Source organism: Dipodomys spectabilis, unplaced genomic scaffold (genome assembly GCF_019054845.1).
Source record: "Dipodomys spectabilis isolate Male_0828 unplaced genomic scaffold, ASM1905484v1 ptg000292l, whole genome shotgun sequence".
Classification (NCBI taxonomy): Eukaryota; Metazoa; Chordata; class Mammalia; order Rodentia; family Heteromyidae; genus Dipodomys; species Dipodomys spectabilis.
In genome coordinates, this window is record NW_024870969.1 from 28,674 (window position 1) to 55,515 (window position 26,842).

General features: G+C 53.5%; 1 protein-coding gene across 1 annotated transcript; it reads right to left on the reverse strand.

Annotated features, from left to right (window-relative positions):
- Window positions 1–342: 342 nt before the first annotated feature.
- Window positions 343–25,802, reverse strand: Ccdc12 (coiled-coil domain containing 12). The gene is made up of 7 exons (XM_042701485.1): window positions 25,690–25,802; window positions 12,230–12,294; window positions 3,395–3,474; window positions 2,219–2,280; window positions 1,886–1,920; window positions 983–1,059; window positions 343–876 (listed from the first exon to the last, which is right to left on the reverse strand). The coding sequence occupies exons 1-7, from the start codon at window positions 25,783–25,785 to the stop codon at window positions 794–796; spliced, it is 498 nt and encodes a 165-aa protein (XP_042557419.1). The 5' UTR covers window positions 25,786–25,802; the 3' UTR covers window positions 343–793.
- Window positions 25,803–26,842: the final 1,040 nt, after the last annotated feature.

Genomic DNA, 26,842 nt, shown 5'->3' on the forward strand with positions numbered 1-26,842 from the left:
AGGGCCTGGGCGCTGTCCCTGAGCCTATGTTCAAGGCTGACGCTCTACCACGTGAGCCACAGTGCCATTCCCGGCCTTTTCTGTGTATGTGGTACTGAGGAATGGAACCCAGGGCTTCATGCATGGCTAGGAGAGCACTCTACCACTGAGCCACCTTCCCAACTTCCCTATTTATTTTTGTGGGTCCTGGGGCTTGAACTCAGGGCCTGGACACTGCTGTCCCTGAGCTCTCTACCACTTTGAGCCACAGCGCCACTTCTGGTTTTCTGGTAGTTCACTGGAGATAAAGCGTCTCATGGGACTTCCCTGGCCAGGCTGGCCTTGAACTGTGATCCTCAGATCTCAGCCTCCTGAGTATAGCTAAGTGTGAGCCACTGGTGTCTTCCAGACACACACACACACACACACACAAACACTAGCAGACATCTAGCCTCTAGCAGGAGCCATGCTAAGCATCGCTTCTGTGGCTTTCTTGCCTTAAAGCATCCCAGACACCAGAACACACTTCACTGGCTTCTACCACATGTGTGGGTTGACTTTTCTCTCTTTCCAGAGGTTAAAAAAAGCAATCAGAATGTACATATATGTACAGATGCAGGCCCGCCCAGAGCTGGGGCTGGCTCCGACCCTGGGGAGACCAGCTGACCTCGCTCCGCGAGGGGTTCTTTCCTGCAGGGGCCTGGCTCAGGGCAGGAAGAGTAGAGGTGGTGGACGGCCAGTTCCCGCCTCACCCTGCCCTCCGTGCTCCTCCCACGGGACCGGCCTGGTTGGAGAGATGGAGCCAGGGCCGGCCTCAGTCGGAGTCGCAGGCCTCCTGTCCTGTGGGGGCATTCACGGCTGAGGCCAGGCTGTCCTCCTGGCCTTTGAGCCGCTCACCTGGAAGGCAGGCAGACAGACAGATGGACGGAAGTAAACCAGTGCCCTGTGCTTGGACCATCAGCCCTCCCCCTTGCCCCCCCCAGCCAGCCAGGGCGGCACTTACGGATCAGCTCAGCGATGGCTCTCTGGGTCCTCTTTTCAAGTTTCTCCAGTTTCTTGGCCACATCTCTCTTAAGGTCCCTGGAGCAGGGAGGAGGGGAGGAGGGAGGCTGAAGGCTAGCCCTGGGCTGTTTATCTGTCTCTGCTCCCCGCCCATTGAGCCCCAGTTCCAGCCAAGGGGGACCACATGAGGGATGTGCAAGGGTAGATCCCGCCCTCCTCCCCCAATCAGAACCCCGGAATCACCATTAGGGGGTGACATGCCACTGTGGGCCACCACCTCCTCAGGCCACAGGCTCCCCCCCACACCCCCCCCCCCCAGGAGATTCCAGAAGCCCACTCAGCGTGCTTTGTCTGTAGCTCTGGAGTTTCCAGAACACGTGCCTCCGGCTTTGCTTCAGCGAATTCAAGCACCCCAAGTGGGTGCTTGATCCAGCAGCAGACGGCTCAGAGTTGTAATGAGAAGGATATGACCCCTCTAGCCATATCCTTCAGGCCCACAGCGCCCTCTAGGCTTGGAGGACAAGCACTCCATTCCCACAAGGACGAAATGCAATGAAAGGACTTTATTTTTATTTTTTTTTGATTCTTTTTTTGCCAGTCCTGGGGCTTGAACTCAGGGCCTGGGCGCTGTCCCTGAGCTGCTTTTGCTCAAGGCTGGCGCTCTACCCCTTGAGCCACAGCGCCACTTGCCGCTTTTTCTGTGTATGTGGTGCTGAGGAATCGAACCCGGGGCTTCGTGCATGCTAGGCGAGCGCTCTACCACTGAGCCACCTTCCCAGGCCCAGAAAGGGGCTTCTTGAGAGGACTTTCTGCTCCCCCGTTTCCCTTCCCCAGCACCACCTGTGGGAGTTCTGCTCAGCATTTATGTCTGTCTGCCTTGTACACCTGGCCAAGCAACACTCACCAATCAGGCTTCCTCGGTGCAAGATTAGCCAGATCCTGGGGGTAGGGAAAATCAAAAAAAAGATACCTGTCAGGCAGGGCCTAGAGGACCCTCGCCCCAGGGGAGGTGGGGATACAGGACAGGAGGAAGGAGGGACTTGCGGGCGGGTAGGGAGGTAAAAGGGAAATGGTAACGTGGGAAGGAAGGGCTGGGAAGGCGGCTCCGTGGTAGAGCGCTTGGCCTCACATGCATGACGCCCTGGGTTTGAGTCTTCAGCACCACATCCGCAGAAAGAGCCGGAGGGGGCGCTGTGGCTCGTAGAGTGCTAGCCTTGAGCGGGGCTTACATACTCACCACTTCTTCAATGACAGGCTCGGGCTTGGCCGCCTCCAGCTGCTCCTTCACCTTCTCCTCCACTAGAGGGCGCAAGAGGAACACGGGCCTGTGGGACCTGAGGGGCCAGTTACCCATCCCACCCCCGGTGGGGGGGGGGGGGGGCATCTCTCCAAATGTTCCAGAGGCAAAGCCCTGGTATCTGGGTTTCCCAGGAGGCCCCCAGACGGGTGTAGAAAGGGAGAGCAGGAAGCTTGTCAGCTAGACAGTGGGGGGGGAGGGGGGGGAAGGGGATGAGGAGTTCTGGGGCGTGCGGTGTTGGGAGAGGATTGTCCCCTGTGTCCTGACCCAGCCTTTCCTCCCAGTCCACCTCAGGAAGGGGACCTCAACCCAAGCTGTGGCTGGTAGTACGACTACTCTCTGGGTTAGAGATGAGCACTAACAGCCAGAGGCACTGCGGGCTGCTCCCCTGCTATTGGGGGGATCCCCCCCCTCGACTACCCTCCTTGGTCCTGTTTCTAGCCAGGCGTGGGTCTGCATTCCTCTCCCAAGGCCTGCCCTGCAATGTCACCATCCCACAATGTGCCACTTGGAGGGGGAGGGGGGGTAGATCAACTGGGAAGGAAGCAGGCCCAGGGCTGAAGGACCTTTTTGCTTTTTTTTGCCACTCCTGGGGCTTGAACTCAGAGCCGGGGTGTCGTCTGAGTCTCTCTGTGCTGAAGGCTGGCGCTCTGCCACTTTTGAGCGACATACAGCCCCACTTCCAGCTTTTCCTGGCGTGGTTTATTGGAGCTGAGCGTCTTATGGACTTTTCTGCCTGGGATGGCTTTGAACGGCGATCCTTAGATCTTTTTTTTTTTTTTGGTCATTCTTCAGCTCAAGGCTGGCGCTCTACCCCTTGAGCCACAGCACCACTTCTGGCTTTTTCTGCTTCTGTGGTGCTGAGGCATCGAACCCAGGGGCCTCATGCATGCACCTTCCCAGGCCAACGATCCTTAGCTCTTAAGTCTCCTGTGTCGCTAGGATTACTGGGTCACCTCCGCCGCAGGGAGCCAAAGCAGACCCTTTTTCCTTGTCCGGCTTGGCCAGGTCTTGCTACTGTTCTCTGGGACAGCAATGCGGGGTACTACAGTGTGCCCCCCCACACCTCTGCCCTGGCACCAGCCAGTTTGGGGGGGGGGAGGGCGGGTCGCCTACCTGCCACGGGTTTGGCCTGGGGTACCCTCCTCCTTTTCAGATCCTCGTCCTCAGGGACGTAATTGCGCAGCCTCAGTTCCCTGTGAGCGGAGGATGTGCCGATGTGGAGGTGTCCTGGCCACACCCCCTCCCAGGAGGTGGCTCCTCCTCCCTCACCGGACACCAAGCTGGACTCACTACTCCCCCCCACCTCCCCAGGCCCTGTCTGTCTGCACTGGAGGAATGCGGTTCCCCCAAAGGCTGGGGGGGGGGGGGGGAGGTGGGTGTTGGCTGAGAATAGTCATTAGTATCTCTCTCTCTCCTGGATTAGCTCCACTGAAGTGGGGGCGGGGAAGGGGGGTGTCTGAGAGACTATACACCTCTATCATGAGGCACCCAGGAGTAACTGCACCTCTGAGACCCAAAGCTAGGTGTGACTTCCAGCAGAGGCCCAGTTCTGGGGATGAGTCACCCCTAAAATGAAAAAAAACAAAAACCAAAAAAAACCCCAACAAACTCGCCTCACCAGATGTGGTGGCTCACGCCTGTCATCCTAGCTTCTCTGGAGGCTGAGATCTAAGGATCGCAGTTCAAAGCCAGCCCCGGCAGGAAAGTCTGTGAGACTCTGATCGCCAATGAACCACCAGAAAACCGGAAGTGGCGCTGTGGCTCAAGTGGTAGAGCGCTCACCTCGAGCTGAAGAGCTGAGGGACAGCGCCCAGGCCCTGAGTTCAAGCCCCGAGGCCTCTGGGCCTTACAGCCAGGGGGCTATGCCAGATTTGGGGGGCAGTGGCAGCCTAGCCCGGATGAAGGAGGCCCGGCCGACCCTCCTAGAGCCTGAGCCTAAGGCCTGGCCCCCCTCCCAGGTCTGGGGGTGAATGTTGGGGGTCACTGAGGCACAGGGCGAGAAAGCAGGGCATGACCTCTTGAAGTGGCTTCTGTTCTTCGCCGGGTGGGGACAAAAGAGGAAGAGAAACTAGGTGTGGGGGGAAAAAATGCAGGGATTAGTGAGAAAAAAAAATTAAATATTAAAAAAACAAAACAAAACAACCCAGCTCCAGGTACTGTGTGAAACGGGCGGGCGGGAGGAGAGGGCAGGATGGGGGGCGGGGCAGGCCTGCTGCCCACTGGTCACAGGAACCCCTGGGTCCCCGCTGATCTGAGACAGTGCCATTCTGGGTGCTGGCTTGTGGGCATGGAGTCTCTGCTGGGTATTCTCGGCTCCGAGGCTATTAGGTTCAATCCTTTTTGCTTTGGGCCAGTAGGACTTGAACTCAGCCCCATTCACTCTCACTTGACCTTTTGGCTCAAAACCGGTCCTCAACCATTTGAGCCACACCAGTGCTTCTGGCTTTTTAGTGGGTAACTGGAAATAAAAGGATCGCTCAGGTGTGTCTGCCCGGGGTTGGCCTGGAACCCCCATCCCCCAGATCTCAGCTGGGATGACAGGCGTGAGCCACCAGCGCCTGGTTTTTCCAGACTTGCTCTGTGAAGGTAAATGTGGAGTCTTGCTCTTCATTGATGGACAAAATGCCCAAGCAACTGTCCTAAAGCAGGAGTATGGGGAAGGAGGGGGGAGGGGGAGAGAGGCGGGGGGGGGGGGGGGAGAGGAAAACTGGCCTTTTCAAAAAGGGACTCCCAAGATTTCACTCCCTTCTGTGAACAAGTGGACAAACATGCCTGACCACAGACCTATTTGCAACGTCTATTTCTTGGCCTTGGAGAAAGACCAGAACGAGGATTTCAAGGGCTAGAAGCACAGAGACAGAATGGCAACAATAGAAACCTGCCCCTGGGTACCTTTTTCCTCTTGAGCATCTGTCTCTATAAACAGAGTGATTTAAAAAAAAAAACAATAGTAAGAATTTTAAAAAAAATCTTGCAATTTCATGGAGCTAGAGAGAAAACTGAGCCCTGGAAAGGCCCCCCGTGTTAAGAGCAGAGGCCAGTCTGAAACAGATCGCTCTTCCCACAGCTACGACCACACAGCGGATGACTGGTCTGCCCTTTGGGGCTGGGGTGATGTAACTCAGGCTTCTCCATCCGCCCTGAACCCCCAGTCCAGTTGCCTGCCAGAGGGAGAATAAATTCTCTCTGGAGGAAAATAAACTAGCCAGAATCTCAAATTAGCTCCAGCATAGTTAATAGGCAACATTCAGAATTCAAGCAGAACCACGAAAGGGAGGGGAAAAAAAGAAAACAGAAATACACTCGTAGGAGATCCACATGCTGGAATGATCAGAAATGAAATGGAAAAGAATGGCAATTCATAAAAGGAGACTACAAAGACGGATTTCAGCAGAGGCCTTAAGACACCATAAAAGTTGGTTAATTATACAACTGAGGAATGAAACCCATCATAATTGGAACTAAAGAATGGATGGTGACTTTTAAGATGTCAGAAAATATCTAGAGGCACAGGAGTAATGGGAAAATACACCGAGCTAGCTGCACATGATAAAAAGGTCTGCATGCACGTAGGGTATCAAAATTATTAATAATAGAGTGATGGCTGAATTTTTTTACACAATGAATGGAAGAATCATGGAATTAATGAAATAATTATCCAACTGCAGACGAAAAGAAAATTGATAAACTCCAAAGAAAAGGTCAAGAATCATGGTGCATGCCTATAATCCTAGCTGCTCTGGAGATAGAGGCAGAAAGATCTTGAATTTGAGGCCAGTCACGAAAAGTTAGTAAGACTTATTTCAAAAACAACATACAAGTGGGCCCTAGTGGCTCACACCTGTCATCCTGGCTACTTTGGAGGCTGAGATCTAAGGATTGGGGTTCAAAGCCAGCCTGGGTAAGAAAATCCATAAGACTCTTATCTCTAATGAGCCACCAGGAAACCAGAAGTGGAGCTGTGGCTCAAGTGGTAGAGTGCTCGCCTTGAGTTGAAGAGCTCAAGGACAGCACCCAGGCCCTGAGTTCAAGCCCCATGGCCAACAAAAGCAAAAACAATCTATCAGAAGGGCTGAGGGTAAATCACTTGCTTAGCATGTATTGGTCCCTGGCATTTAATCCCCAGTACTAGGAAGGGAAGAATAGAAAACAGGGGAGGGAGGGAGGGAAAAGAAGGAACAAGGATGGAAGGAAAAGAAGAAAGGAAAAAGGGAAGGAAGGCAGGCAGGCAGGCCAAAGTAGGCAAACCACTGCTAAACTAAAAACAAACAACAAAGAGAAAGAAACTGAAGAGACCCAACCTTCAAAGAAGAAACAGAAACCCACAGCAGACTTCTTGACTGAAAATATGGGAACAATAGGACAATGGAGTGTCAACGGGTGTGGTTCCGCAGCACAGAGAGGTAGAGACAGAAGGATGGCCAATTGGAGGGCAGCCTGGGCTGCACAGGGAGACCCTGTCTCAGCAACAAACCAAATGGGGCTGGGAAAGTGGCTCAGGGGTAGAGCGCTTGCCTTGCATGCTCGAGGCCCTGGGTTCGATTCCTCAGCACCACATAAGAAAAAAAGCCAGAAGTGGCGCTGTGGCTCAAGTGGTAGAGCGCTAGCCTTGAGCTGAAGAGCTAAGGGACAGCGCCCAGGCCCAGAGTTCAGGCCCCACGACCGGACCCAAAAGAAAAAAAAAAAAAGAGAAACAAACCAAATGTCACGGGCATGCCATCTTAGAAACTGACAGGACAACAAGACACATCAGAACTCCAAATCTAGCCCCAAAGGCCTTCAAAATCCAGTTAAAAAAAAAAAAAAGCTGGCTGGGAAGGTGGCTCAGTGTTAGAGTGCTTGCCTGGCATGCATGAAGCCCTGGGTTCGATTCCTCAGCACCACAGACACAGAAAAAGCCAGCAGTGGTGCTGTGGCTCAAGTGGTAGAGCGCCAGGCTTGATCAAAAGCAGCTCAGGGACAGTGCCTAGGCCCTGAGTTCAAGCCCTAGGGCTGGGAGCTAAAAAAAAAAAAAAAAAGCAATTTCGACATCTAGTCTCTCCCGGCCCTGTCTTTCCAAAGTCCCCATTAGCTTAGTATCAGTTACCGGGTGAGTTCTGGAAACCAGGCCAGCCAACAGTCTTAGCTTATCTTCCCTCAGCCTTGCAGCTCTTTCTCCTCGGGACCCGGTGTGCGGCTCACCTGGGCCCAGCCTGGATCCAGGGAGAAAGACAAAACCCACCTCCCTTCTCCAGGTGGCGTGTCCAAGCGCACGCTCTACTGCGTTGTCTTCTAGATCGGGGTGACATCCTGAGCTATTTCTCTACTGGGCTTTTCCTCCTGGGTCTAAGGAAGAGCACCTGCCCGGCGCTGAAGTAGGCCTGTCTAGTATTCTAGATTAGTGGGTAGAAAACGCGGCTGCCCTCTGCACACTACCGGGTGTGGAAAGCAGAGTTCTGGGAAGGAAAGGAAACTTTCTCAGTGGGAAGGGTCTTCGGGGACGCTGGCGGAGGTGGGTCTCAGGCTCCTCCCCGCCCTTCCCCTGGCCTGGTTCATACGCTCACGCTTCCCGTCTTCACCCCAGGCAGTACATTTCTTCCTCCCTTATAGTCCTTATAGGATCTTATAGTCCTGCAGCCCGTGCCGCACACCCTGACAGAGGGGCCGCAAGAAGACTGGACAGGGCAGCTCACGGGGACGGCTCTCCCCAGCTGGCCACCTTGCTCCCCGGCTCTTGACCATCCAGCCCCCCTGGGTCAGAGTTAGTGGCTCTAGAGATCAGTGATGGATCACACACAAGTCCTGGGATTTTGGTTTTAAATCTGAGGTGGTAGGAATTGAACTCAAGGCCTCAGGCTTGCTAGTCGAATGCTCTAGACCTTTTTCTTTCCTTTGTTTCCTTGGCTAGGGTCTCCTGGCTTTTTGCCCTGGCCTACCTCAAGACTGCAAACCTCCTACTTCTTCTGCCTCTAGAGTGGCTTGGGGGTAAGGGACGTGACACACTGACACCTGGCTGACTTGTTGAGAGGTGGTCTTAACCAATTTTCTGCCTCGGCTGGCCTCTTACCTGGATAACCCTCCACCTAGAGCAGCTGGGATTGATTGAAAGTGAGAGCCACTGCGCCCAGCCCTGAAGCCTTTCCCGGAGCTAGAAAGCTCCCGGAAAAAATTCTCTGTCACCTCCCTCCCTTCCTCCCTCCCTCCTTCCTTCCCCCTTCCCCTCCCTCTCTCATAATCCTGTTAGCTTTAAGGCTCTACACACAGAGACCTAATGTGAATGAATAACAAGGCCTGGCTGGCCAATGGCCAGGCCCTAGAAACCATGAAAACAAAGGGTCGGACAAAAAGATCTCAAGCGTGGCTCCAGAGAGCCAGTCTGGTGGTTTCTTCAAAGACTTTGCGCGTGTGTTCAAAACCCCTTGACCTGGTAATCCCACTCTGGGGAGATTATTCAGTGGAAAGAGTTCACAAAACAAGGACAGGCAAAACAAAACCCTTCTAGCATGCGAAGGTTCGCCGTGCAAATGTTTTAGGCTCTGTAAGGAGAAACAGCTGTTGAGGCGGCTTCACGCGCCCCCCCCCCTCCAGCCCCCCAAAACTGTCTACTGACACCCTCCCAAACCTAGCACGGGACAGTACAATCACAGAACCCCACTTCCCCACCCCCCAAAAAACAAAAACCCAGTGCAGGTACAGTACAAGGTCAGGAGAGAATACGGATGCTGGAAAGAGGAGGAGGGATGTTTTTGTTGGCTGGTTGCTTAATGTTTTCCTTTAGGACATGAAATGGCTGTCTTATTAGCAGGCAAGGGGAGTTTGTCAAGAACCCAAGGGTGCCCTCGCGGGTCGGCAGAGGTTACCACCTTGTTTAGCTGTCTCCAGCAAGGCTGTCTAGGACATGGGACAGGTCAAGGGCAACAGAAGCTGTCTCCTGGCCAGACATGGTAGGGTTTGCCTGTAATCCCAGCACAAGCGATGATAAAAATGGGAACCTCACCGTCACCGATGGGCTATGGTTATCATAGCTCACCGGGTCTTTGAGGGATGGCTAACTCACTCACTCCATTCATTCATTCATTTATTCATTCATGAATGACAAGAGTTTCCATTCTACCACTTGAGCCAGAGTCCCACTTTTGGCTTTTTGGTGGTAAGGAACCTCAAGGATTTTCCTATCCAGGATGGCTTTGAACCTTGATCCTCAGATCTCGAGCCTCCTGAGCCACTGGTGCCCAGCTCAGTTCTTGGCTCGGGGTCTAGAGCAGCACCACGACTGGCAGGAAGGGCTTCATCTCCCCATCTGTAGCTGGGCAGAGAGAGGAACTCAGGAGAAGCCCCCCCCCTGCCCCATGCCAACCCTGCTCCCCATCTTCCAGCTGGGTGACATCGGCCAAGGGGTTCCGCCCGTCTGCTTGCGGTTTCCTCACCCAAATACCATGCTGAGCCCTGGGGCAGGAGCAGTCTCAAGAGATGGCTTTAAGAGCACCCCGAGATCATGACACGTAAGATATCATGACCTTTCCCCCCGCTACCCCCCCCCCACACACACAGAGAAAGGGCCCAGCTGCGTTCCCACCCTTCTCCCACACAGCAGGACGGGTTCCTGTGGCTGTCACGTGGTGAGTCAGCTTCCGCCATCTTCCTTCAACCAGTCTTCTCTCAACTCCCCAATCCCCAGGGCCTTCACTGATCAACAGGAAAAGTTGGGTGTTGGCCGCTGCTTTGGGGTCACGGGGGGATTTCCAGAGCCCGGAGCAGGGCTGAGTTAACCCAGGAAGAGGAGGAGGGAGCCGCCCTGCTGGACACCGCTGGAGTGGGGCAGCAGGTGCTGCATCAGGCTGACGTCATGGGTCTGGGACACACCCCAGCACTGGGGCCCAACCCACGGAGAGGAGGGGGGGGGGGGACTTGCCTGGTGGAAAGGGCAGGGATGTACTGGGGCAGGGCTGGGTAAAATGACTGCACAACCGAGAGCTGAGTATGTAGAAAGAATTTTCCAAGTCTCAAGAAGTAAGGCTAAGCCGGGCACGGGTGACTCACGCCTGTTCATCCTAGCTACTCGGGGAGGCTGAAATCTGAGGATCATGGTGCAAAGCCAGCCCCGGGTAGGAAAGTCCGTGAGACTCTGATTTCCAAGAAACCAACAGAGAACCGGAAGTGGCGCTGTGGCTCAAGTGGTAGAGCGCTTGCCTTGAGCAAAAGAGCTCAGGGACAGCGCCCAGGCCCAGATCCATGACTGGGGGGGGGGGGGGGGGGGGGAGAGACAGAGGGTACGCAGCAGCTGGCAAGGATGCCGTTTTCTGTGTGCCAGCTTTCCAGGACACCTCCCACTTTATCAAGGCAGTAAGTGGGGGCCTGGGGAGGGGAACTGCTTTGGGGATGAGTCACCAAGGTCACTGCCCAGGCAAAGTTAGCCAAAGAAGGTTAGCGGGGACAAAGAAGCCACAGCCCAGACGACAGCAAAGGAGCCCTTTTGGGGGGTACGTCCTTCCTTTTCCACAGATCTGGCCTGAATAAAGCCACCTGCCAGGGCTTACTGTTACCCCATGGGAATCTGGTCTCATAGAAATGGGTTCAGATTTATCCTGCGAGAGAATTTAAGATACATTCTCAAAAGGAAATTATGGGTGGGGGGGGGAACGGCAGGAAGTTTTGAACTCAGGACTTCAAAACCATGTTTGATCGGTGCTCTGTTATGTGAGCCACGCGTTCTGATTAAAAAAAAAAAGTCTAGTATTACTGCCTGGGCGTAAGCCCTGGACTATATTTTCCCTACTTCTTTTTTTTTCTTTTTCTTTGCCAGTCCTGGGGCTTGAACTCAGGGCCTGGGCGTCGTCCCTGAGCTTCTTTTGCTCAAGATTAGCACTCTACCACTTGAGCCACACAGCACCACTTCCAGCTTTTTCTGTGTCTGTGGTACTGAGGAATCGAACTCAGGGCTTCATGCATGCTAGGCGAGCGCTCTACCACTGAGCCACCTTCCCATCCCCCTATACCCCCGCTACTTTGTCTGCCGTGAGGCCTTGGTGCTGTCCCAGAGCTTGATTGTTCAAGGCTAGCGCTCGACCACTCAAACCACAGCTCCACCCCTAGTGTTCTGGTGGTTCGTTGGAGATGAGAGTCTCACGGACTTTTCCTGCCCGGGCTGGCTTTGAACCTGGATCCTCAGATCTCAGCCTCCCACGGCAGTTGGGATGACAGGCGTGAGCCACGGGCGCCCGGCTTCCTTTGGGCTTTTGTTACAAATAAAACCACCTATGACCGAGAGCCCAAGTTTTCCCCAGCCCAGTTTCCTCCCTGCTGCCCCAGCGCTGACCTGACCGCAGCTTCTCCCGCTCCATGCACGCACTGACACCCTACTTTTGCTTTTCCTGCATCACGCTTCCTCCATAAAAACACTTCCTCTGTGTCCCTCCACAGAAAGCCGGGTGGAGGTTGACCACTGCTGCCCCCTGCTGGCCCCTCCCCATCCACCCAAGGACCTGTAATGGTGTCTGTACACAGAGCAGACCCACATTGAAGTCAGCACTTGCTGACTGAATTAATGTGCGCACATCGTCACTTGTGGGTTTCTCAATTAAGGAGCTGCTCAGGAGGCTGAGAACTTGAGGATCAAGGTTCAAAGCCAGCCTATGCAGGAAAGGCCAGGGGTGAGACCCTTATCTCCAATTAACCTAAAAAAAAAAACAAAAAACAGAAGTGGAGCTGTGGCTCAAAATGGTAAGAGTGCTAAGCTTGAGCAACAAGCTCAAGGACAGCACCCCATGACTGAATACACACACCCCCAAAAAGTAAGAGAAAGAGAGAAAATAGAAAGACAGAAAGGAAGGAAGGAAGGGAGGGAGGGAAGGAGGGATGCAAGGAGGGAGGGAGGGAGGGAGGGAGGAGGCCCTGTCTACTGGGAGAGTTGGGGATCTCTTTTTCTGCAGGGCTGAGCACAGCTCGGGGAAAGCTGCCCACAGACTCTACCTGTGCTTCTCGCCTTCCTCCTCCTCTTCTCTGAGCTGCTTGGTCTTTGGTTCCCCATCCTTGTCCTGCAGAAGAAAGGGAGAAAGCCACCTGCTCAGAGCCACGCCTCCTCCCAGGCCACGCCCCTGGGGAGATCAGGGGAGAAGCAGGACATCTCAGGGGCCAGATGTACTTTGAAAAGGGTTAGCTCAGCGCCCCCTGGCATCTGACAGGTATATCGTGGACTAATAAAATTAGTCCCACCCACTCACCCCCACTGCCCGGGCAGAGTTTTAAAAATGCATGGCCCCGGTTGGGCACTGGTGGCTCACCCCTGTCATCCTAGCTACTCAGGAGGCTGAGATCTGAGGATCGAGGTTCAAAGCCAGCCCAGGCAGGACAGTCCGTGAGACTCTTATCTCCAATGAGCCACCAGAAAACCGGAAGTGGCGCTGTGGCTCAAGTGGTAGAGCGCTCGCCTTGAGCTGAAGAGCTGAGGAACAGCGCCCAGGCCCTGAGTTCAAGCCCCATGGCCGACAAAACAAAACAAAAAAACTGCTTAGACTAGCTCTGACAACCTCCTCCTTGAAAGGGGGGCGTCTGCCGCCAGTCACTCCCTGCTAGTGCTGACTGGAGAGACCTTGAGGGCCAGGACCATACCCCACGATTCGCGGGCCACACAACTTCCGAGGGGAATGAGATCGTCCAAACTGGGGTGGAGGCTGGCCGGGGGAATACGTCCCGACGCCTCTCCTCACCTAGCTCAACCTAGAGCGGCTGTTCTCTTAGGGACCAGGCAGCCGGGGAAGAAAATAAGTGACACCAGTTAAGTGTCACTTAGGACAAGTCACCACGAGAGAGCGATCGGCGTGGCCGGTGTGGTGTGGGGGATGGGTGGGGGACGTGGCTGCTGGGGGAACCGGATAGGATGGGGGGGCGGGGGGGGGGGGAGCCGGTGTGAGTCAGGTGGAAGCCAACAGCAGACAGCTCAGTCCAGGCTGGTGAAGGGCACACCGATCTCGGCTGGGCACCTGGAGGGAAACTGATTGCCAACCCACAGGAAGCTAACGAAGCTGCTCGCTGGAGGGGCTCTGCCTGGCAGAGGAATGGGCCACTCTGCCAAAGGTTGTGTGGCCAATGTGTGTGCCTTCCCATAATACTCAGCCAGCCCGGCCTTGGGGGGAGGGAGGAGGGAGGAGGGCCTCCTCCCAGGATGCCCCCAGACGAGCGCAAATGCCAAGTTAGTCATTCGTAAGTGAGAAAACACCCAAGTATCTAAATGACATTTCAAATTCACTCAGCCCGTCTGGCGGGTTCCGCCTGCTTTCCACAAGCAGCCCAAGACCCCCCACCTCCTCCCCCCCCTGCATTGGGGTGCTGAGCAGCAGGGCACCGACCAATATAGGAGGGCAGGGCAGGCTACGCGGGGCTGGGCCCAGGTACATTCCAGCCTTTCAGTTCAAATGTGACCCCAACAGCTGGGTAATTCAAGCTTCTCAGGGAGCTGAGATCGGAGGATTGTGGTTCAAAGCCAGCCCCAGGCAGGAAAGGCCATGAGACGCTTATCTCCAATAAACACTAGAAAACCGGAAGTGGCGCTGTAGCTCAAGTGGTAGAGCGCTCGCCTTGAGCTGAAGAGCTGAGGGACGGCGCCCAGGCCCAGAGTCCAAGCCCCAAGACCGATCAAAACAATAACTGAATAAATCACAATGGAAGAGTTCCAGGGTTATCCATCTGAAGTCTTCCACAACACTTGGGGTGGCTTGGGAAATGACTAGGTTGGGGGGGGGGGGGGCGGATAGTCTGTTCAAGGTCACAGAACCTGTCCGTGGTAGCTGCAGGTCGGGGTCAGTGTCTTGCCTGTCCTGTCCCTGAGCTTTAGCCAAGGAGCTGAGAGACCGCGGATAAAAGGGTGCTGAGTTTCTAAAACCGGCTCTGACCTCAACCACCTTCCCCGTCTCTCTCCACGTGGTCACATCAGGTCACATGAGCTGCCCAGGCCCCCGCTCTGCTGGTGGGAAGCTGTCCTCAGGATCCACAGACGCTTTGCACATCCTAACGCTTCTCTTTGGGGGGGAGGGTCAGTCGTGAACTCAGGACCTAGATGGTGTCCCGGAGCCTTTGTGTTCAAGGCCAGTGTTCTACCACCTTTGAGCCACGGCTCCGCTTCTTTCTGGTGGTTCACTGGGGATAAAAGTCTCATGCACTTTCCTGTCTGGCCTTGAACTGGGATCCTCAGATCTCAGCCTCCTGAGTAGCTAGGATGACAGGCGTGAGCCACGGAGTCCTGGCTTCCATCCTAATGCTCTTGAGTCAGGCTGTGACTAAACTTTACCCTCCCCAACTCCCTCTCCCTTTTCTCCCTCCTTCCTCATCCTGTTCCTAACCCTACATGCCTCTTGCTCTGCCCAGGGTCCTGACAAGCAAGCCTTCAACCACTCCCCTTCCCCACTACCCCCTCCCCCTCCCCCCCCCCCCACCACACGACTCTCTACTTTTGACCACTTTTGCTTTTTGCCACCCCATCTCCAAACATCTCTGGGAAGTTGTGTTCTGAGGCAGGTGCACTGTAGGTGGAGGAAGGGAAGGCAGAGACAGGTCAAAGAGTCAGCTTTTAGAGAGGGACATTCTATGTGCTGTTGCAGGGTTGTCTGCCCTTAGCTTAGATCTTTCCAGAAGCAGCTGAAGACCCCAAAGGACCTCTAGGTCCAGATGAACAACTTCTCTGGCTATCAGTCTGCTCTCATTGTCAGGAGAATTAGTCCTTTATGGAATGAGAAGTAAGGCCTCAAAAACCCTAGTGTTGCCGGGTACAAATGGCTCACGTCTGTAATCCTAGGTACTCAGGAGGCTAAGATCTGAGGATCGTGGTTCAAAGCCAGCCCAAGCAAGAAAGTCCATGAGACACTTCTCTCCAATAAACCACCAGAAAACTGGAAGTGGCGCTGTGGCTCAAGTGGTAGAGCGCTCGCCTTGAGCTGAAGAGCTCGTGGACAGCGCCCAGGCCTAGACTTCAAGCCGCACAACCGAACGAAAAACAAAAACCCCCCAAACCCTGGAGCACTAGAGGAGGCGAAGCCTGAGACTTCCCAGGTCTGAGTTGATTTTCCTGGGTGAGGAAGAAATCAGAAAGCAGAGCTGGGCACCGGTGGCTCACACCTGTCATCCCAGCTACTTAGGAGGCTGAGATCTGAGGATCAGGGTTCCAAGCCAGCCCAGGCAGAAAAGTCCATGAGACTCTTACCTCCAATTGATTGCCAAAAAGAGGGAAATGGAACTGTGGCTCAAGTGGTAGAGTGCTATAGCCTTGAGCAAAAAAGCTCGGGGACAGCTCCCAGGACTGGCACACGCACGTGTGCATACATACACACACACACACACACATTCAGAAATCAGGTGCTTGAGGGGAGCAGGAGGAGACTGTGTGTTAAGCGAATCTGGCAGGTTCCTCAACTTCACCCAGTTCCACATGCTGGGGTGGAGGGACTTCCGGTGGGGTGCGGTGGCACTGGGGAGCTGTGTTCCAAGGGCATTTAAGGGGTAGGTAATGCAGCCACCCCAACTCTGACTCACCCTTGATGATGGAAGGATAAGCTCTGGGCTGGATGCCACCATGCCTGGACCCAGAAGCTTCATGCTCTCTGTGGCTCAGAGACTGGCAGCAGGGGGGGTGGGGGGGAAGGGGAGGCCCTCACTTTCCCAGACAGACTGTGATCTGTCAGGTCATCGAGGTCCCAGCCTTCTACCTACTGCTAGGATTTCCTGGCTGGCAGTGTCCGATCTGCCTGTCTGTGGAGTTGTGAGTTCTTATACCCACCAGCCAGAGAGGAACTGCACGCGCAGAGCACGGGGTTGGGGGGGGGGGGGGACCGAGGCCAGGGAGGAGGACTCATCTCCTCCTGGTCCTGGCTGTGAGGCCTTGGGCTGGTTAGTACCATCCTCTGGGCCTCAGTTTCCTCTGTAGAGACACAGGGGCCATCGGCTGATGTGAAATGCGCTGGCGAAAGCGGATCTTCTGCCTCCTTGGTGAGCGAGTGTTACAGGGGAAAAGAGGCTGTGTGTGTGTGTGTGTGTGTGTGTGTGTGTGTGTCTGTCTGTCTGTCTGTCTGTCTGTGTGTGTGTGTCTGTGTGTGCAGGCGTTCCCTTGAGGCTGGTGAACAGAGGAAGAAGCCAGCAGGGCTGGGAAGCTGGAGATAAGGCCCGAGATAATCAAGGCCGGAACTGGGTCAGGCGGTATGGTGGTGGTACAGGACCCGGGCTGTGGGTGAAGACGGGGGCGGAGCCAGTCGGGGGATTGGTGCTGGTGACTCACTGGGAGAAGGCAGGCGCCTCTTGACAAAAAAGAGTGACGGGTAGGGACAAAGAGAGGGTGCGGCCGCTTTCAGGCACACTGGGGCTTGAGGTGGGGTGACTCTAAGTCTGCCCAAGGGAGGCGGGTGCAGACCGAGATGGAGACAGAGGCTGGGGGGGGGGGGGGTCAGTGCAGCAGGAAAGGAAACCCCTTTCCTCACAGAACTGAGCCACGTGTGCCCCACCCCCACGGTCCATAGCACATGGTGAGGCCACGCAACAGAGAAAAAGAGCAGAGTATAGCCCAGTCCCCGGCTTTCCCCAGGAACCCTTCAGGCTGAGTCCATTCCCATTCTTGTCAATAGCTACAGCCAGGACCCCAGCCGCAAGGTCGGTGAGACAGACAGATTGCATGATTGTATACACCCAGGGAATGGGGGGTGGGGGGGTGAAGACTTCAATCTCAAAGCTGACCACAACCAAAAGCTAGTGGTATGCTCCACCTGGTAGAGCACCCAGTCAAGCAAATGTGAGACCCAAGTGCCATCAAAAAACAAATTAAATTAAATGGTGCCAAGGCTTGGGTGTTTTTTTTCTGCGCAACAGCCGGAGAAATATGACCCTGTGCATTCCTAAGCCAAATGAGAAAAAACAAGAATCGGGGAGGGCAGCAAAGACTTCAAATGCCTTGTGGTGCAGTGAGAACTAGATCCGGCAGCCAGGAACACGTTATGATCTCAAATGAGATCTTCCACCTGGTAAGAGCTGAGAATCTGGGGTCAGGACTCTGACATAGCACCCAGCCAGGAGCCCCCAAACCACCGATCCTCAGATCTTAGCCTCCTGAGTAGCTAGGATGACGGGAATGAGCCACCAGCGCCCTTCTAACACGAGCTTTTGTTGTTGTTGTTGTTGTCAGTCTTGGAGCTTGAACTCAGGACCTGCGCACTGTCTCTGAGCTGCTTTTGCTCAAGGCTAGCGCTCTGCCACTTGAGCCACAGTGTCACTTCCGGCTTTCTCTGTGTATGTGGAACTGAGGAATCGAACCCAGGGCTTCATGCGTGCTAGGCGAGCACTCTACCACTGAGCCACCTTCCCAGCCCCTCCTTTTAAAACCAGCCAGAATGGATTTCTATTACTTACAACAAAGTGCTGTGGCTTCTCGCAGGAGTCCCTGGGATACAGGTAGGATAAAGGTTCTGATACTCATTTTATAAATGGAGAAGCTGGGGGCTCAGGATATATGTGAGCACTGTGTCAGAATGTTCCCCCAAATCTCCCGACCACCACAAAGGCCTGTGGTTGATGTGAGCCACACAGAGTTGGATCCCCAGGAGCAGCAGCACCCCACCCCGCCACCCCAAGTCTGGAAAGCAATATTGTTTACAAGTCCATTTCCAGGCAAGTCAGAGGCTTATGAAGAGGGGGGTTGCTGAAGTTCCTTGGAGACTCAAAGGTTTCTCAACCTTTGATCAGCTGCTTCCGAGTGTGACAGCCGAGGATAAGAAAGGCCAAGAAAAACCAAATTTAACTACAAGCCAGAACTGGCACAGTTCTGCTTAAACAAGGGCTTGTAATCCTCACCTCCGCTCGCTCTTTCTTCTTAATGCAACACCTTGCCCTAAAAATAGAACCCCACCAACCGGGCGCTGGTGGCTCACGCCTGTCATTCTAGCTACTCGGGAGGCTGAGATCTGAGGATCCTGGTTCAAACCCAGCCCAGGCAGGAAAGGCCCTGAGACTCTGATCTCCAATGAATCACCTGAAAACTGGAAGTGGCGCTGTGGCTCAAGTGGTAGAGCGCTCGCCTTGAGCTGAAGAGCTGAGGGCCAGTGCCCAGGCCCAGAGTTCAAGCCCCACGACCAACAAAATAAAATTAATAAATAAAACCCCACCTTTGATGAACTCGGGCTAAGGATGTGCAAAGCTAGAGACTGGAGGACCACCTCTGTTTCCTTCAGAACCATGGCCAGCTCCACCTACTGTCACCCAGCAGAGATGACCTGGGGCCCACCCCGACCTCTCCATGTGTTACAGGAGGCAGAAAAGACACCCACGATTGTAAAGGGGCCATTGTGCAGAAGACATCACAGGCCACCTCCCTCTCTGTCTCCCCGCTCCTGATGAGGTTGGGGGAGGAGGCTTCCGGGTCCCACAGACGGGGGATCCCCAGAGTGGAGGTTTAAACCAGATCTACCCAGTTCTCCCCACTCCCTAAGGAACTAACTCTCCCGCTATATACACACAGCAGGTCGGTGCTACCCGGCACTCGGTTGGTAATCTGTGGTGGAAGAAGGCTGAGGTTCAAAGCCAGCCCAGGCAGGAAAGTCCGTGAGACTCTGAACCCCCCAAAAAAGCACCCAGCCAAGCACTGGCAGTATGCTCCTCCTGACAGGACCTAGGATTTGCTACCAGCCTCCCTTCCTGGAGCAATTCCCTTGCTACCTATACCCCTGAAAGTTTCCACCTCAGAGCTGTCCTCCTACAGCATGCTTAATACCCTCCTCTATGGCTGAACTCAAGTTCCAACGCGCCTTCCCCTGAATTTCTTCAAACGCCAGCCTGGTCTCCCAAGCTTGGAGCCTCAGCAGTCCACTCGCTGCAGGTCAAGCCTATCCACCTGTGCCAAGTGTGAGGTTCGCCCCGGGCCACGCAGGCCCTGTGCAGATGCCTCCCTATTCTCTTGGCTAAGTTCCCCGGGCCTGCGTTACCTAGGTAACTGGCCCACCTGGAAGCAGTTACCTCCCCTGCCGGCTAGGTCACATCCTGGGCCCCCCCCCCCCAGGTCATGCCTCCCATCTGACCCAGGCCCCTGAGGTCACATCCCGATCCTTTGTGGCTGTACCTTTCTCACTGGGGGTGGGTTGCCCCTTTTCGGCCATGCCTCTCCACCGTGCGTGATGGGGGGGCAGGCAGTTCAGAATAAACTTCTCTTTTCTGCCTGAATACTGCGTGGTGGTCTCTTTTGTCACCTACCTTATTAAACCTACCTATTTAATGTACCTAACACCAGGACTGGCTGACCACAGGATTGCAAAGTGCTTCAGACAGTGCAGTGAACAGCTCCACAATTCCCCTCCCAAAGGCTTGCACAGACATGCTACAAAAGTCATTGCTTTAAGTGGGGTGGGAAGACCAGGGTGGCTCACGCCTGTAATCCTAACTACTCAGGAGGCTGAGATCTGAGGATCCTAAAGCCAGCCCCTGGGCAAAAAAGTTCCAAGAGACGCTTACCTCCATTTAAGCAGCAAAAAAAAAAAAAAAAAGCCAGAAGTGGAGATGTGGCTCAAGAGGTGGAGCACCAGCCTTGAGCTCAAAACTTAAGGGACAGTTTGCACCCTGAGTTCAAGCCCCAGTACTAAGGCACAAACAAAACAAACAAAAAAGCCGGGCGCAGGCGGCTCACACCAGTCATCCTAGCTACTCAGGAGGCTGAGATCTGAGGATTGTGGTTCAAAGCCAGCCTGGGCAGGAAAGTCAGTGAAAACTGGAAGTGGTGCTGTGGCTCAAGTGGTAGATCGCTGGCCTTGAGCTGAAGAGCTCATGGACAATGCCCAGGCCCAGAGTTCAAGCCCCACAACCAACAACAACAACAACGACCGGGCTATGTGACTATCAGAGCTTTAAGTGAAAAGACACTGGCACACAGTGCCACCTTTAATCCTGTCCTTCACCAGCCACAAAATCTCAGAACTGGTCTGTCCACAATGCCACTGGATTATGAGTTTACAGCTGTTAGGGCCAATTAGGGTTGGAGGAAGATAAATGCCCCAAATCTTGAAGTTTCTAGCAAAACCAATGAACTCAACGGAAGATTCTGCCACTGAGTATGGGGGGGGGGGGGGCAGCCTGGTAGAGACCCCACCGGGCAACAGTGTTCAACCCTGGACTTTGTGGTCACATCAAAGATTTCCTCCGGAGAGAGGAGACTCTTGGGATCTTATCTGCCTACTGTAGGCTGCACCACACATCCGCCCCGGGCTTCCCGTAGACAAGTAGAAGCAAGGAGCCACCAAAATTAACTCTGAGTAACTCAGGCTCTGACTTATCTGGCCCCCAAGTCACTTACCCTGATAAAAAGTCACTCCAGGGCTGGTAGGGTGCCCGGCACACACAAAACCCAGGATTCAATCCGAAGGGTAAAGAAGGGGGGGTGGGAAGGTAGAAAATCACTCAAGAGTTGTTGCACAGTACCACACACCAGTAATCCCAGGTATTTGGGAGGTGGACATCAAGGAGGATCAAGGCTGCAGGAATCTCAATAGATAATTCATGCATGCATAGCATTCCTGGTATGCGGGGAGGGTTCTAGACCAAAATATGAGACCTTATCTGAAAAATAAAGCCAAAGAGGTGACTGAGTGGTAGAGGGCCTCTCAGGCAAGCATGAGTTCAAATTCCTGTACTGGGGGCTGGGAAGGTGGCTCAGTGGTAGAGCACTTGCCTTGCATGCATGAGGCCCTGGGTTCCATTCCTCAGCACCACATTGGCAGAAAAAATAGGAAGTGGTGCTGTGGCTCAAGTGGTAGAGTGCTAGCCTTGTGCTGAAGAGCTGAGGGACAGCGCCCAGGCCCAGAGTTCAGGCCCCACAACCAACAACAACAACAACAAAAACAAATTCCTGTACTGTCAGGGAAAATAAATAAACCACTTACCACTGAAAACCCATTTAAAAGCAGGGCATGGGGCTGGGAAGGTGGCTCAGTGGTAGAGTGCTTGCCTTGCATGCATGAGGCCCTGGGTTCCATTCCTCAGCACCACATTGGCAGAAAAAATAGGAAGTGGTGCTGTGGCTGAAGTGGTAGAGCGCTAGCCTTGTGCTGAAGAGCTGAGGGACAGGGCCCAGGCCCAGAGTTCAGGCCCCACAACCACCACCACCAACAACAACAACAAAAACAAATTCCTATACTGTCAGGGAAAATAAATAAACCACTTACCACTGAAAACCCATTTAAAAGCAGGGCATGGGGCTGGGAAGGTGGCTCAGTGGTAGAGTGCTTGCCTCGCATACATGAGGCCCTGGGTTCGATTCCTCAGCGCTACATAAGCAGAAAAAGCCGGAAGTGGCGCTGTGGTTCAAGGGGTAGAGAGCTAGCCTTGAGCTGAAGAGCTGAGGGACAATGCTCAGGCCTAGAGTTCAGGCCCCACACTGACCAAAAAAAATTTTTTAAAAAGCAGGGCATGGTACTATATGCCTATAGTCCCAATATTAGGGAGGCTCAAGGTGGAGGATCTGGACTTTCAGGCTAGCCTTAGCTACGGACGACAACTAAAGCACAAACAACAAAAAATCAGAAACAGACAAAGTGTACTTCATCAAAATGAAAACAAGCTGGGTGCTGGTGGTTCACACCTGTAACGGTAGCTACTCAGGAGATTAAGATCTGAGCATCACGATTCAAAAGGAACACAGCAGGAAACAGCTGTCACTCAAGTGTGAGAGCACTAACCTTGAGTACAAAAGTGCAGGGACAGTGCCCAGGCCCTGAGCTAAAGCCTCAGGACGGACACACGGACGGACACAGACACACACACACATACAGACACACACACACACACACACACACGAACTGAGCACCGGTGACTCAGGCCTGTCATCCTAGCTACTCAGGAGGCTGAGATCTGAGGATCAAGGTTCAAAGCCAGCCAGTGGAGTCTAGGAGAGTCTTATTGGCAATAAACTACTCAGAAAAAGCTGGAAGTGGCGCTGTGGCTCAAATGGTAAAGTGCTAGCCTTGAGCAAAAAGCTCAGAGATAGTGCCCAGGCCCAGAGTTCAAGCCCCAGTGGCACACAAAAACAAAGAAACCAAACACTGGATCATTTTGACACCACAGTATTAGTTAAAAAGAAATCAATCTAGGTGAGACCAATAAATCAGGAACTGTACTGTTCTTATCACGAAGAAGTGGTGAGTGTCTGGCTAGCATGCACAAGACCTGGGCTTGATCCCAGCACTGCCAAAGAAGAGAGGGAGGGAGGGAGGGAGGAGAGGAAGAGGGCGGGGAGAGAAAAAAGAAAAAAAAAAAACAAAAAACATGGCCTGGTGCTGGTGGCTCACACCTGCCATCCTAGCTACTCAGGAGGCTGAGATCTGAGGATCGCTGTTCAAAGCCAGCCCGGGCAAGAAAGTCTGTGAGACTTATCACCAAGGAACCACGAGAAAACTGGAAGTGGTGTTGTGGTTCAAGTGGTAGAGCACTGGTCTTGAGCTGAAGAACTCAAGGACAGTGCCCAGGCCCAGAGTTCAAGCCCCACAATCAACCCCCCCTTACTCCCCCCCCCAAAAAAAACGTGTGTGTGTATATACCCAGAGTTCCTTAACCCACTCTTACCAGCACCTCAGCAACTACATCAAGGTTGTATGCAAAAATGTTACCACATATTCTCACTTGGCTCCTAGTCCTAGTCATGTGACTGTGGGCAAATAACCACCAGTAACTGGCCTGGGTGCTTCAATCTATAAATCCAAAGAAAAACCTTAGTCCGGCCTTCTTATCAGGTCTGTTAGCAACAAGACCAGATAAGAACATCCTGGCTGGTGATATTATTGACTCAGTTAACTCTGAAAATGCTTGTCTTTAATAAAGAAAAATAAACATTGGAGTTATTGAGAAAAATAGGGGCCCCAAGTATTTCTGTCTCCCTTTCTTCCTTCCCTCTCTTCCATAAAGCCAGCTGCCTCTAACACCAGATATACTTTGTAGCAGGATACAATTACAAAACATTAAGGGTGTGATTAATGCCACTGAATTATGCATAAAGGTTCACTTTACCCCACATTTGAAATATACTGGGAAGACAAAACATTTTTTTTTTTTTTTGGCCAGTCCTGGGGCTTGAACTCAGGGCCTGGGCAAGAAAAAAAAATTAAACACAAAACAAGGACCTACTTACAACTCATTAAGAATTCCTCTTTCGGGCTGGGAAGGTGGCTCAGTGGTAGAGCGCTTGCCTTGCACGCATGAGGCCCTTGGTTCGATTCCTCAGCACCACATAAGCAGAAAAAGCCAGAAGTGGTACTGTGGCTCAAGTGGTAGAGTGCTAGGCTTGAGCTGAAGAGCTGAGGGCAGCATCCACAACTGACCAAAAAAAAAAAAGACAAAAAAAAAAATAATAATTCCTCTTTCTAAGCCAGGTGCTGGTGGCTCATGCCAGTAATTCTAGCTACTCAGGAGGCTGAGATCTGAGGATCACAGGTCAAAACCAGCCTGGGCAGGAAAAGTCCGTGTGAGACTCTTATCTTTAAAGAACCACCAGGAAACCAGAAGTGGAACTGTGACTCAAAATAGTAAAGCACTGGGCTGGGAAGGTGGCTCAGGGGTAGACCGCTTGCCTTGCATGCATGAGGCCCTGGGTTCTATTCCTCAGCACCACATAAGCAAAAAGAAAAAGCCAGAAGTGGCGCTGTGGCTCAAGTGGTAGAGTGCTAGCCTTGAGCTGAAGAGCTGAGGGACAGCACCCAGGCCCAGAGTTCAGACCCCACAACCGGACCCCCCCCCCCCAAAAAAAAATAGTAAAGCACTAACAGGGACACTGCCCACACGTTGAGTATAAGCCCTACTACACAAACACACACACACACACACACACACACACACACACACACACAGAATTCCACTTCTTAAAGGTCAGTTTTCATAAGAACCTGTCACATCTCTTCCCATGGGTGATAGGTCAGAGAATAGTATGTTACTTCCTTGTATTCAAACCCAACCCCAATGATCTGGGCTTAAATCCAAGCGAATAATTCCAAGGGACTGGTTAGTGTTTAAAAGGCAGAGCCTGAGCTTCCCAGAGCCAGGCAGTCTGGGGGTGAAATGTGGGATGGATTCGCTCTTGAGTATGCCAGCCAGCAAGAGCCCATGGGGCCAGTTCCATCTTTCAGCCGTGCAGAAAGGAAAACTGAGGCCGGCCTGGGACTGACCAGCTTTGCTGGATTTTGTTGTGGTTGTTTGGGTTCTTTCCTTTCTCTTTCTTCCCTTTCTTTCTCTCTTTCGAAAAGCTTTTTTATAAAGTGGAGCTTGCATTTCTTTTTTTTTTGGGGGGGAAGGGGGGGGTCAATTGTGAGGCCTGAACTCAGGGCCTAGGCACTGTCCCTGAATTCTTCATCTCAATGCTAGCACTCTACCACTTGAGCCACAGCCCCACTTCTGGTATTGTGGTGGTTCATTGGAAATACAGAGTCTCACGGACTTTCCTGCCCGGGCTGGCTTTGAACCGTGATCCTCAGATCTCAGCCTTCTGAGTAGCTAATGTGACAGGCCTGAGCCACTGGCTCCCGGCTTAGACATTTAATGTTTAATTTTTGTACTGGGTAGAGTGAAAGACATAGCTCTTGCACCTGAATCAACAAAACCTCCACCCTCTGTGGTCTCTAGAGTCCTTTCATACAGATTATTATTTTATTGGCTCACCAAAATAACCATGAAAAGTGGATGTGTAGGAGTTGTTATTCCCCCACTGGACGGATGAACAAACGTCCCTTTCTTAGCTGGGAAGGTTGAGGAGTGAAAGAGTGTACCAAGTCTAATCCCCACTTCACATTAAAGTTGAGGGGGGGGGGAGAGGGAGGGAGGGAGGAGGGGGGGGGTCTGGGCATGGGGTATGATGCATATTAAGTGACAGGGCCAAGGTGTAAACACAACAGGTGTCTACCTGACAATTCTCCTTTCCTCTCCACTTTACGTTGGCTAAATCCACTTTTGATGGAAAAAAAAGACAATCAGGACAAATTAGTTAACTGCCCCGTTCTATTCCCGAGAAGCCGTCTGGGGAAACAAATTCTGTGCATTCAGATCAGTCACATGCAAAGGTGCCCAACGCACGCTGGCAGATAGGAAAGAAAAAAAGTTCTGAAACTTTTTTCCTGGGGGGATTGGTGGGCAGTGAAGGACCAGCGGGGCCAACCAGACAACGGAACGATTCTCGCCTGCTCCAACAAGCATCCAAAAAGAACTAGAGGCGGACTAAACGCGCGACACACAGCGACGCCCACCCGCGCGCATGCGCGCTGCCCATGCCAGCGCTAGTTAAGTCCCACGCCGTCGCTCTACGCATGCTCCGCCTTGTACACATGCGCACTTAAGCGGATGTATTTTTCCCCCCTCCCCTTCTCATCTCCAGCCCTCCGGCCCTGAGCCCTGAGCCGCAGACCGCCTCGCCCAGCGTCCCTCGCTTCCACGTTCCTCACCTTACGCCCCGTTTTCTCCCGTAGGGCTTTCAGCCGTTCTTTTCTCCGTCGCGCTTCTTCCTCGAGGCGGCCCACACCCGCCGGGGCAGCCGCCATCTTGCCTGCTCTACTTCCTCCCCCCCCCACCCTCTTACTTTTCCCGGGTTCCGTAGTGCGCATGCCCGGAAAGAGAAGTCTCCCAGCCAATCCAAAGGCGAGGATGAGAGAGTCGCGGGTAGCCAATCCAGGATGAGTTCTTCGAGGAAGGCCCGCCCCTTGGCTGGGAGGCTCCAATCAGCGCGCTCGTGGTGAAGCCGCCCCCCCCCCCCCCCAGGGAGAAGACGCTGAGAATGGAGTCGGATGAGAGAAGGGGATTGGGGTTGCGAGTTCGAGGCCAGCCTGGGGCTTCCCCGGCAGGTTCCAAGCTGCACAGTGAGACCTGGTTTTCTTTCGTTTTGTTTGCCTGCCCTCGCTCCCCACCCGCACCCCGTTTTGATGTGAAGTCTCACCACCACCCCCTTTTCTCCACAGCTGGCTGTCAGTGGCTGCTCAAGGTTTCACCTCGCTAGGCCTGAACCTGAGCACAGACGAAAGGAGACCTGGCTGCATGGCCCTTCTCTGGGTTTACAGAGGACACCCCCAAATTATAACCTCATCCCTTTTGAGGAATGGCCCAAGTACTCAAGAGTCAGGCCTCACCAGTCCTGGGTTAAAGAACAAATGCCAACAACCTAGACCACGGGATGGGGTGGGGTGAGGTGGGGCGATGTCAAGGAACCATTCCACCACCCCAAGTTAGGGCTAACCTCTTCACTGCGGGAGGTTAATCACATCTCCCCCGAGATTCCAGGATCTTCTGTTCTGGTTTGGATAAGCAGCTGATGTCAAGTTCTTCTATAGCTGATGTCAAGTTCTTCCAGTATGGAGAGGTCCCCCAAAACCCCACACCTCAGGGATTAGGCTCGCCCCTCCCTTCTCCCCACACCATCCATCCCTACACCCTTGCACCAAGGGGAGCCAATAGTTTCAAGTCTTTCTCAGCCTAGGGGGGGCTTCTTGTAGAAGGTTGGCCTAAGTGGACAAATGGGACACCCACTCCACCCTCCCCCAATCCCTTCAACTGCCCAATTTCTACACATTTCCCTTCCTGATCCAACCCTGTTACCCACTCTGT

Bases quoted from the DNA above. Each gene is read 5' to 3' on its own strand.
- Ccdc12 (XM_042701485.1), bottom strand. From the start codon at position 25,785: ATGGCGGCTGCCCCGGCGGGTGTGGGCCGCCTCGAGGAAGAAGCGCGA. The intron at 1,060-1,885 runs GTGAGTGTTGCT...TCCCTGCTCCAG, and splicing joins GCACCGAGGAAGCCTGATTG to GGACCTTAAGAGAGATGTGG. The intron at 877-982 runs GTAAGTGCCGCC...CCTGCCTTCCAG, and splicing joins AGCCATCGCTGAGCTGATCC to GTGAGCGGCTCAAAGGCCAG.